This window comes from Nothoprocta perdicaria, unplaced genomic scaffold (assembly GCF_003342845.1).
Source record: "Nothoprocta perdicaria isolate Ctin4 unplaced genomic scaffold, notPer1 scaffold_122, whole genome shotgun sequence".
Classification (NCBI taxonomy): Eukaryota; Metazoa; Chordata; class Aves; order Tinamiformes; family Tinamidae; genus Nothoprocta; species Nothoprocta perdicaria.
This window is the reverse complement of record NW_020454339.1, coordinates 1,660,447-1,672,706: the sequence shown is the minus strand read 5'-3', so window position 1 is coordinate 1,672,706 and position 12,260 is coordinate 1,660,447. Positions and strand designations below refer to the sequence as shown.

Genomic DNA, 12,260 nt, shown 5'->3' with positions numbered 1-12,260 from the left:
AATGTCACAAGCTTTAAAATTATGAATGAAATAAATGCCTTCTTTAATTGTTTGACAACCCTTTAAACAGTTCAACATTTCCTTAAATGGTTGATCAGTAAACATTCTTTCTTTAAAAGTGAACTTATTTTAAACAAGTGTCAGAAATTCAAATGCCATTTTTTTTTTCAGTTCTAGAGTTATCTCAATATTCAAAACTCTTCCTGAAGCTTTTTTATGCAAATTATGCTTATTTTTAATGCCAAAATTGATTGTGTATTTAAATTATTTGGAGAGAGGTCTAAACAGAGTTAGGAAATTAAAAGGTTCATCTAGCTTCCAGAAGTACTGCTTATCCAGCTGAAACATTCTATCATTTTGTATATGGAAAATACGACTAGAAGTAGTAATAGGTCTGGAAAGGGAAAAATATTTTCAGTACATCCACTGTAAATCATTCAGTAAGTCATTAGAGTTCTGAACAACATCTGTCTGGAATGGTCATAGGACGTTCAGATAGAGAAATTATGTATTTGATAGTTATTTTACCTGTCATCAAACCCTATATATAATGTATTTTTTTTTCCTGTAGCTTGTACAGGAAAAAATCCTTGTTCTTACCAAATCAGACCTTTTGCAGTTGGTGAAGTACATGCTATGAATTAGTGGTTATGTATTGGAGGGCTTTGCATTGCGAACTTTGTTCTAATAAAGAAGGAAGACTCCAAATAAAATAAAGTTAATTTATTTGCTGCATTYCTGCTACAGTTCTCTGGTGCTCCCTCATCATTGTACCTTTAACGACATAGGAAAGACACATTAGGTCACTTTTTCCATTCCCTTTCTGCTGTAGGTTTTACACTGCTTATATCAAGTTGTATTTCTTTATGGAATGTCATTGATAAGCATGCAAATTATATGATACCTCCTGCTGCTGTTTTTAAAGGACCACCTGACAAGATCCCACCACCAACAAGACCTCTGCCAACAGTGCCCCCACATCGTTCAATCCCTCCAGCAGACCCACGGAAGAATGACAGACAGCCTAAGCCTCCCCGACAACCCACTGGTGACAAGCCTTCCTATCCTGGAGCCAAACCTAACATCTGCGATGGGAACTTCAATACTCTAGCTATTCTTCGCCGGGAAATGTTTGTTTTCAAGGTAGGAGGCTGTGAATTTTTCAATGTTACATCAAGTGTCTACAGTTCTATTTAAAAAAAAAGTAAAAATAAAGCAAAAACTCTCATTCATCATGACTCCACTTTCCCAGCCTTCTCACAGTTAGAAAGTTCAAGAGACAAATTGAAAAATAAACATACACATGGATTAAATGTCTAGCAGAGGGCTGTTGTAATGTTCTATTTTGGGAAAATACCTATGTCAGCAGAAACTCATGCCTCAAAGTATGAGGCTAAGGAAATGCTGCATGTCATGTAAAGATAAAAAAAAAAGCATAAATCAGCTAATGAATTGGAGCTAATAAGGATGATTTTGTTGGAAAAACATACCAACATCAACACACTTTTTTGAATGGAACTGTAATTTTAACTTTACAGTTTGCTACAGTTGCTATCATTTGCAAAAAAAGTTTTTCATTGTCTAGTGGTTGCATAGAAACCGTAGCATATAAGTAATGGTCTGTCATTGTTTTCATTCACCTTCTATCTCTAAGTTCATAAATGTAGTATATACAGTGAACTGAACTAAACAAACTAGACCAAAAGACAATCTTCTTTTGACAGAAAGACTTCACTCTCTCATGGATATCAAAACTTAAGAGAGTGATCTACAATGTGATTTCCAGAAGGTATTCTGAAGTGAAGAATAATAATAGAATCATTACTACTGAGTATCTTAAACCAGTTTCCAGACAAAAGTTGCTGTGCAAATGTCTACCAATAATCATCAAGATGATTATCTGCACTGATATGTTAAGTATGGATAAGCACAGGAAAGTGTGGGATCTTGTTTTGTAAAATACATATCATGATTCTTTCTAACTTCAGTGTGATACCTAGAAAAAGAAGGACCTTTCACATTAATAGATAATGGTTTTCCCTTCAGCAATAGTTGGAGTGTAAGTGAATTGCACTGAATTTGTCCTAAAGYGAAGTGTCCTAAAGTGTCCTATAGTGCCAGGCTATGGCTTTTTGTTGACCCTTCTTTATCCATTCTGCTAAGACAGAATTGCCCCCTTTTATGTAATCTTTCTCTCCAGATAGAATCTTTACTGTGTCACACAGCCCTATGCCAAGCTGTACAAGCCAATATGGGCTTGAGCGGTACGTTAGCGGTACTATGGAAGCTTTCACTTTTTTTAGCATGCCTCAGAAATATTTACATGTTGTAAATCATGTTGTACATGAATTCATTCAAAATTATTGAGCTTTCTTAAAAACCCAATAATTTGAAAAGATTTTTTGCCATAAATGGGTGAGGTTTTTKTCAGGCCTTCTGGAGATGTCAGGCCTTTTCATTTGAATAGATAGTATCTCTTSAAACAGGTCTTCAACCATCAGTCTTCCTATGACTAAAACTCAAAGGTTAAGGAAGAATCTAATTTTCTAACTTGACATTAAACAGGATATTAAAATACCTACTTCAATATCATGTCATCCACCTCAAGAGCAATAGAACATATTCTCATTTATTTTAGACATGAATCGATAAATAGTGAAATGTTATCCCACCAATACAAAATTTCCTGTCTAGCCAAGTCTGTGTTCCTAGATAAATAGATTCACCCTCATTACTAACCACTTTTACCTCTTCTGATTGAAAATGAAAATTGTGTTCACTTCAAAAGTGTTAACGGCTTACTGCCTTAGCCCTTAGCTGTATTTACAATACAGCTTTTATGGTTATTAGTTTGAAAACTGCATTTATGTTTCAAAACTTAAATTCCATTTGTGCTCCACATGCCAGTGAGCATGGTAGAAGTTTATCAGAAAAAAAACAACAAGGAACAGCATGTTTAGAGATTTCAGATTTGGTCTGGCTCTTAAAATAAAGTCACTGCAACTTTAAAAGCAAGATATTGGGGAAGAGATGACCTTTGTTTGGATGATTTTCCTTAAATTTAGAAGATTTTTCTTAAGGAAGAACTTCTATATGTCTCAAAGCCCCCCTTGCCTCTTCAGGGGTATGCCAGAGCATGGCTTCATGGCATGGCTTCATGATCTGGGTTAGAATGGAAAGCAGAAGATTTGACTTAATATAGGTCCTGACTCTATGGCCTCACCTTTTGGGTTTGAGGATCAATTTGCTAATAGAGATTTTGGCATGCTAAACCAGTATCATTAGCTGGCAGTTTCTTTTCTTCTTGGTTAGGATTTGGAGACTCTGGAAGGAGCAGAAAAGTGGAGAGGAATTAAGAAAAGTTAAGGCTTGTTGGTATTTTTCTGATTTCCCTCAGGGAACGGCTTAAAAGGAAGAGTTCAGCATACTGGATTGTACCAGGAGCTGTGTGATATGAACAGAAAAAGAGGCCAAATTTAGCAATYCCAGTAATTCAGGGAGCAAAACTGGAGCTCCTATGATCTGAGATTTAAAACAAAACAAAACAAAACCCYTTACCCTTGTCCCATAAAGACTGAACAAGAAAAGACTGGGAAGGAGTGAGCAATGGGCTGAGCGCCAAACGTAGAGAAGGGGAGAGGAGTGAGAGAGAACTGACAGCGGTCCTGCATCAGGTGGAAACAATTAAGGAAGAATTATGACTTTCACTGGAAGAATTATTGCTAGATGGTTCACAGATGAATCAAATTAATAAAGCTGGAGGTTAATGAAATGATATCCTTTGCTTTCTGCCTCCTTATCCATAAGCCTGTAATGAYTGTGGTATGGCAAGTTTTACTGCCTTCTGACTTGCATGTATGCCATGTACCAGTTTTGACTTGAAAATAGCCAGTTCTTTACAGTTCTTTATCTCACAAACTGGCCTTGCTTTCAGGTGCTCAGCTTGTTTAAGTAATCCTTGAAGTTTCTTGGCACTTTAGCCATAGAGGTGAAGAATGTGAGGCTGTTTGCATAATTAAATTCTAATTTAAGCATAAAAGTAAAGCACAGAACATAACAACTTGAGATAAACTGTGGATTTTTATGGTAGGTGACAAGCACAATATTAATTTCAAGAAGATTTTCTCCCTGCTGTTGAGCTACTAGAGTATACTTAAGTGTATCAGACATTTCAGACTTTTTGCTGTATTCATTCAAATTGATGAGCTCTGTTTGTTCTTTTAAGAATACCTGGAACTTTTAAATAGTTTTGTCTAGAGTAAAACTGAGTAACTATAAACTTGAGGTGAGGAGATATGGAATTCACACTTATCCATTTCTTTTTTCTTGTTTTGCCATCATTTTGACAAAGTAACAATCCCAGTAACACTTGGCCAAATTCGAACATCTCAAAAATGTAAGAGGAGGAACTGCCTTTAAATTAGATGCCCTTAAAATGCTCTAATGTTATATGTTATATATATAGCTATAATGTTTTGGGATATGGTATGTTATAGAATAGAAAAATATTACTTAGCATCAATGTATCATAGCTATTATCTTCAATTGTCACCAACTTATATTTTAAAAAGTATGAAGGTTGTCTTAATTGAAAGCATTTTTTAATTGCTGCTATTATTTCAAACATGCTTGAACTAGTATAAGCAACCATTAGGACAGCAGAATTTGTATGCCAGATTTCATGAGTGCCAAGTTTTTAATCTTAAGATTCCAGTTAGCTTCTGTATTTATGCTGAATGCAATTAGCATTTAGCTGTCATGTTCATTTCCAATCTTTTCTCCATCTATTTTATCCCTCTGTTTAGTTAGAACTTCCCRGGGACACAGAAAACTGCTGAAAAAAATGGAGAAAAAAAAATGGTGTTCCTTTTCTGGGAAAGTTGTGCAAATTGGTATGAAGGAGCCCCATTGTCTAAGATTACTGGAAAAGATCCTTTAATGGTTGTTTTGCAACACGTAATTCCATTTTCTGCTTCTGTTCTGTTAGTCTTGATGTTTTTTCAGTCTTCTGTAGCAAAATGGAGRGTTTTGAAGATAATCTGGGATGCCATATAAGTGGGGGTACTTTTGCTAATATCCTATGAATCTATTACATAGGTAAAGAACTGTTCACAGGGGGCAGATCTTGAAGTGRTTGCATGAAATTGTTTATCTCTTAGAGGGTGTAAAATCACACTTACTGCTTAGTCTATTATTTTGAGGAGTTGTGTCGTTTGTCTTTGACTCTGCATGATGGTTGTTCCTTGGCAACAAAAATACCTCTAGCTCTACCTCAACAGTTTGTGTTACTGTTATTAATATCCCATTCCTTTATGTCCCTTTTCATTTCACATATTGTTTGTAATAAAATCCCTAGTTTTTAGAGCAGGTTGCATCCTGAAAAGTACACTGCATATGAGGAACTCCTCCTGCATAATCAGCAAGCTACAGGGGACAGGTCACGTCTCTTCAACTACGTGACAATGCTTTTTGCTTCACCCAAGAATATCTTGTAAAGATCGCATTGGCCCTTTTTACTTTGTTTAATAGTAAATCTTTAACAAACCAACAAATGCATCCTATGTAATCCCTACCAGCATTCATGATAGAAAAGTAAGCTGGTTCCTTGAAAAATAGCCACTATTATGTAGTAGATTGCTTGTTGTAATGTAATATAAGTAAAAATTTATTTAGCAAAAGAAGGAGCTTGTCCATTGGAGAAATAGCATTTACAGCTAACACAAATGTCTTCTGAAATGTTACATTACAGATGGTAGAATAAGGAACCAATTTTCAGAAGGCCTTAACAGGCTGTGTTTTACTATTTTATAGCAGTTTCTGCTCAACTTGCAGAAATTTGTTTTCTGACTCTTCATCTGCTAAGAACCATTGTAAAAACATTTATGAAGTGCCAAGCAAGCCAAGGCAATTAAGCTCTCATTACCCTTGGCATTAGTTTTGACCACTATCGCTTTCATACCTAATTGTATAGACGCCTTTTAACAATTCTTTCAGAACTGTGTGTTCATTTAGTCTACACTATTAAACACAAATAAAGAATAAAATATCCTTCTCTTAGGATGTGGTAAAACATGTGATAAAATATACATATATATATATATATATGTATATAGATATATATATAGCTATTTAATAGTAGTTAGTAGCACCAATAAAAAAACAAGAGAATAATTGCTAAGAGAAAAATGCTAAAAATGTGACCAACAATGCGTCAATTAGATTATGATACTTGAAGCCACATATTTTTTTCAAAACGTTCCTGGGCTATTTATGTAGCTGGGTTTTGTCACATGATGCTGTCAATGTCTGTACTATCAACTGCAGCCTGGGAAAATTCAGCAGAGGATGCTGACACTTTGGGGTAGAAGTAAACATTTTGGKGTATGAGGGGGAAAAACATAGCATCTCAGCTGTAAAAACAAGACTCARTGGGGTCTTCAATATATCACAATAGGCCATGCTCTTTGGAAATGTATGGGACACGCACAAAAACAAGCTGTTAAATCAAAAAGGAAAATAATGGTGAAATGTTGGAATAGTGAATGTGATAGTTGGTGGGTTTTTTTATATGCAGATACTTTCGCTGGCTCGTATCAAAATATTTTCCAAATATTACTTAACTTTCAGTTTAATAAGGTGTTTAGCTAATGTGGTTCAAAGTTTTAAAATGCAAAGCATAGTCTCTTCATCACTATATGGAAAGTAGATAGTTTACTCACCTGGCTGTAGGAGGATTTAGAAAAGAGTAATCACCAGAATCATAATTTTACCAGATTAGTCCAATTATCAATTCTTCTTCCCTTTCATCTTTAAAAAAGAGATCTTAGATCTTATTACATAGTTTTATATCCATCTAAAAGACAGCAATGTAGTCAGAGATATACTTTTCAACTACCATTTATGATTGTATGTATTATATGTATTATGCATGTCATATAAATACAAGCTGACCAGAGTGTCAGTGTAATGATACATATCAAAATCAAATCAAWATGATTTATCAAAATCAGTGGTATTCTCATATTTTGATATGAGTTATCAAAATATTTTGATGAATTATCAAAATGAAGACTGGACTCTTGATCTGATTAACAGTGTATTTTATCTGGCAAATAAAATTACTGTTATTCATATACTGACCTTATAACCTTAACAGGATGTGTCACTCAGTGTCTTCAGCAGGGGTTTAAATCCAGAATGTTAGAATACAATGTCAGAATGTAAGAATATTATTTTTTCCAAGGAGACCATAGTTTCACTGGCAAATAATGTAGTGCAAAATTATTTGACCAGATGGTACTGAGCTTCTCACACGTCCATCATATGTGGTATGGGAGATTTGCTTTCAATTAGACACAGTCTACCCTCTGAGACTGAACAACTCCTCTATACATTTGATGCAGATTTTCTGAARGTAACCATCTCACAGATAATGGCTTCTGTGACTCTGGGTATCCTGTGGGTCTACCACAAACTCTTTCATGTGATGCTAGCTTTGTTACCGTGTTGTTAATGTGTCATTGCCCTGTCCTTACTCAGCTGTATAAACCTTCTGTTGTTTCTTCTCATATCATTTATGAGTGACATGATGGTGTCCGATGCTTTAGAGAGACTCTGAAGACTCCATTATGCTATAAAAAGAATAGATTCCAATGTTTACATATTCCTAGGAATTTCTGACAGCATGCTCTTACAGATGATAGCATGTATATGTGTTTACTTGTGGATTTAGAATTGCTCTTACTSTCCGTCATCAAATATATCTGTTCCTTTTCTTCCCCCATAGGTCAAAATGTTGAACTAAAATCTAATTGCCCATTAATTTAATTGTGCTTTGTATCAGAACAAATTTCACATAATTTCCAATACAGCAGGTAGCGAACGCTTGCAGTTCTGCAAATTACTATTAAAAAAGTAAAATGGATTATGAATACAGATTAAAAAATTAAAATGAAAGACTGAAAGGGCAGATTTACTTGTTATGAACAACTCAAGCCTAGATGGAGAATCTCAATGAGAAAGATATATTCACATAAGCTCTCAGTGAGCATAATTATTTTGGTAAGGACTGATGGTTGGAATTAATACTGAAGAAGCAAGTTCTGATTTTTTTTTTTCCACAGTTACAATAATCATTTGTTGCAGTCAGAGATTCTTGTGATTAAATTAATTTTTCATTTGTTGTTTTACAATGATAAAATCGACTAAAATAAAACGTTAGCTGAATATTAGGCTAAAAAAAGGTATTTAATTTTGTAGAGTGTGCTAATTTGCAAAGACTAAGTGTTCTTTGAGTGAACAGATTAAAAATATTTCATTGGCAAGGGAATAGAAAAAAAGCATTATTGACAAAAAATAATTGCAAAATCTCACAGCAAGGAATAATCTAAAATTACAGAGAGGCATATCTTCAATTTTGTACCACCAGCAACTGTTATCTTGTAATATTAACAATTCATTTTAATTGGGGCTACATCCTAATGGAACCAAAGGGAATAATTGCAGAAACAGATCAAGCACTATGCTTAATTAAAATTTCTTGTACAAAATTCAGCCTTTCAATTAATTAAGGTAAACATTTTGGGAAACAATTGGCATGGCCAGTAATGTAAGCTTTTTCAAGCAGTGCCATTGATCAGCCCTGGAAGTATTTGCTTAATATTGATATACAGCTGAAGCTTTACATTCTAGTGTTTTGATTGTTTGTTTACTTGTTTGGGTTTTTTTTGTTTGTTTGTTTTCCCATTCAAGGAGTTAAGAATTTACAATACACATAATGTTTAGCAGAGATAAAAAGAGATTCAGCTTATTTGTTTCTCTGAATTAGTTGTTTTATGTGCAAGCCCGCACTATTAAGAAGATKATGTTTTAAATAATTTAGAGCAATATCCATATTTTTCAATAATGAAACTCAAAAATTGAAAGCCTTCTGAAATATGTCAGAATATCATAATAGATATTTGTTAAAAATCTATATTTTGTTTTTATAAGTCATGGTTTAAATATTTTTTGAAGCATTTTCTTTCTGTAAGCTGTGCTTGTCAACAGAATGAAAGCTTGGGCCAATTGAAATAATGAAAAAAATCCACCCATATTAACAAAATCAAGATTTTTCCAGTGATAAAGTCCCATTCACATCCCAGCTGTTGTGACTGGGAGATTATATATTTGAAGTAATGTATGTTAAGTAAAATAACCCAATAAACAGCAGATTACATTGTAATATCGTGCATATGAAAACTGTTTTCCCATATAATATAAAATTTGATCATTCTGCTGGTTCAGCTTGCGAATTGAAATAAGGCAGGCACAATTTTATTATGATTAAAATTATTCAATTTTATTATTATTTGTTATGATTAGACACATCTGTCCAGTGGTGATATCTCCACTGAGGAGAACAGACTGCATTAGGTTAAAAGAAAATTTGTTAATCATAGAGTTCAACTCATTCCTCTTCTGGCCATGACTGCATGTAATCTCCACTGATGCTTAAATGAGATATCTGAGTAACTTTTTAAAATCCGTGACTTCAGATTGTATACTCCCAGATTTTGTTTGTGATTTCCTTTAATTTGAAAAAAAATCCATTCCCTGTTAGTTTTTCACTTTATTCATGATGTTGTCCATGCATCTGAGTGACAGTGCAAAGCCGGTGGAACATCTACCATTTTCTTATTTGCGYGGTCATGACCAATACCATTGTTGGCTGCTCTTTGCTGGATGTGCCACCCTTCATGGCTTGTTTTTCCCTCTGGCCAGTGCTGTCAATCCCAATGTCAAGCTACACCAAGAATACAGCCACTCACTCATGAATGTTGTGGGCATCACAATCTTCATCTAAACCTGCCACTTCCATGAGAGGTAGGATTTATTGAGCTTACTCACGTTTACTTACTCTACTCAAAGCTAGATTGMTACATGAGTTTCCTTTTATTTTTATCACTATATCATAAATCACAAGCATTAAACTGAGATCAAACAGTATATTTTAACATTGACTTAGCAGTTCAGTAGCTTGAACCCAAAGTAACTAGTGTGTGTTCACTTTTAAAGTTCCTTATGTCATTCCTGCCCCCATCTTCTTACGTTATCAGGTACTATCATTTATTACCTCATTCATACCCCAAACAATGTGCAGGCCCCAATTAGCAGCAACATATTTTTTGTTCATGCTGTGTATCCTTACAGGTTTTATTTGGTTATGTCTTGGTCTGCAYATCGTTGTCTGTAGATGTACCTTGTGTGAACTTTTCTAAGCCATATGGTGATTTATAAATATCCTGTCACTAACCTATTACCTGTTTAGTTAGCTAGCTATTTTCAACTCARCTTAACTCAGGGTAACGCTTTCTTTCATTGCACAGCTACAATTACTGATTTGGGGGAAAGTCGCAGGGAGATTTTTGTCTTCATAGTAATTTAGTGGCCAACTTTCTGGCCGCTGGTAACAAAGAAGGAAGTATAGCAGAATTCTACCCCTGTATGAGTTTAGAAAGATTGGTATGTATATAGTTCAATAAATTCTTACATTGCTTATAAATATTTGGTTCTTTTTGCAAGCAAAACATAGTTCTGAACAGCTACATGTCCTCTACTTGATTTCAGAAATCTTCCATTCAGGTACCAAAAAATGCAGATTTGAAGGCTGTACGTCTTTTCATATCTTTGCCTTATCAGTATAAGTATGTGGACAGAGATGGTATGGCCCTTAAATGAGCTGAGAAGTAGAGTCTTCTCCTTCCCCTGAATTGACTGTGTAGCAGGAGTGGGATGCACTGTCTAGAAGCCTGCTCAGAGCAGCTCCACTCGCTTGTTGGTATGTTGACTGACCCGATCTGCTGCAACCAGGAGAAGATTCTTTTGCAGAAGGAGATTCTTTTGCCCTAAGTTAGTCCCGATTTCTTGCAGCCATCTGTGTTTCAGATACAACCCATCACAGCACTGCACCTTCTTCTAGTCTCCTAGGAAGAGCCATGCAATGTGCCTTGCAGGGAAGTCAGGGAGATGGGAGTGAGCGTGTAGGGGAGCACAAGCTGCATCTACACCAGGATGTGCATGGGTGCTGCTGGCCTCCTGCATGGAATCCTTGCCCTTTGTGTACATGGATTGCACATGGATTATGAAACCAAACAATTTGGCTATGTGACTATGTAGTTTGAAGGACGTGGTTATTTTGTGTCTTCACAAAGGTAGCAAGGTCAATGTGAGAGTAACAGAGACAGCTGTTTTCATGATTGTACTTYCTCTGGAATTCTGTTTGCTTTTTTTAAGTGTATGACATGTACATTGTGGTTTACATCAGGTCATGTTGTCCTTSTCCACTGGCACCCGTGTTACTCTGAAACTCTCTAATGTTACTCTTCTCTTAGGACAGTATTGCCCAATTTTCATTTACATACTTTGAATACAGTTTTTCTTCTTATTCCCTTATGAATGTTTTCCTACTAACAGCTGAGAGAGAGATACACATATTTAGGGATTTATGGATACCATAGAAACATGAAATTAGAGGTCATATAGTCAAGATAGCACATCAATATCATTATAAATATATCAAAATTCATCCTAAAGTAAAAAGATTATTGCATAAAMGCAAAGAAAACGGCATGAAAATATTTGAATATTTCTTACCTATCTGTGAAATAGCTTTGTGATAGCTGACTTTGGTTAACCTTGGTGGATATAGTTGCTTGCTCTCTAGTCTTCACAGGTTAACATAAGTGAATGATAATTTTTCCCCAGCCAAGAGGGACTTGGAAGCTCCCTGTAGGTGGAAATGATGATAAATGATCTCCTAGGCAGGCTGTAGTCCAAAAGCCACATGTTTATTTATGTAGGTGATAACTGTTCATTACTCAGAGGATCTTTTTGTGCTTTACTTAGAATCATAGAATCACAGGATGGTTGAAGCTGGAAGAGACCTCTAGAGATCATCTAGTACAACCCCCTGCCCCAGCAGGGACATCTGGAGCACAGGGTGGCATCTAGGTGGGTTTTGAAGACCTCCAGAGAAGGAGATTCCACARCCTCCCTGGGCAACCTGTTCCAGGGCTCTGTCACCCTCACAGTGAAGAAATTCTTCCTCACATGCAGATGGAACTACCTATGTTTCAACTTGTACCCCTTGAAGTACCTTGTACTTCAACCCCTTGTCCTGCCACTGACCAGCACCGAGAATTTGGCCCCGTCCTTCCTACATTCTCCCCTCAGGTCTTTATACATATTGATCATACCTTACATATTGATTAGACTTAGCT

At 35.5% G+C, this 12,260-nt stretch overlaps 1 protein-coding gene across 1 annotated transcript in view; it reads left to right on the top strand.

Annotated features, from left to right (window-relative positions):
* MMP16 (matrix metallopeptidase 16) overlaps positions 1-12,260 on the top strand; it is a 158,912-nt gene that overhangs the window by 117,729 nt on the left and 28,923 nt on the right. Inside the window, exon 6 of the mRNA XM_026054549.1 lies at positions 926-1,143. Coding sequence (XP_025910334.1) covers positions 926-1,143 — 218 coding nt within the window. The remainder of the gene's footprint in view (positions 1-925; positions 1,144-12,260) is intronic.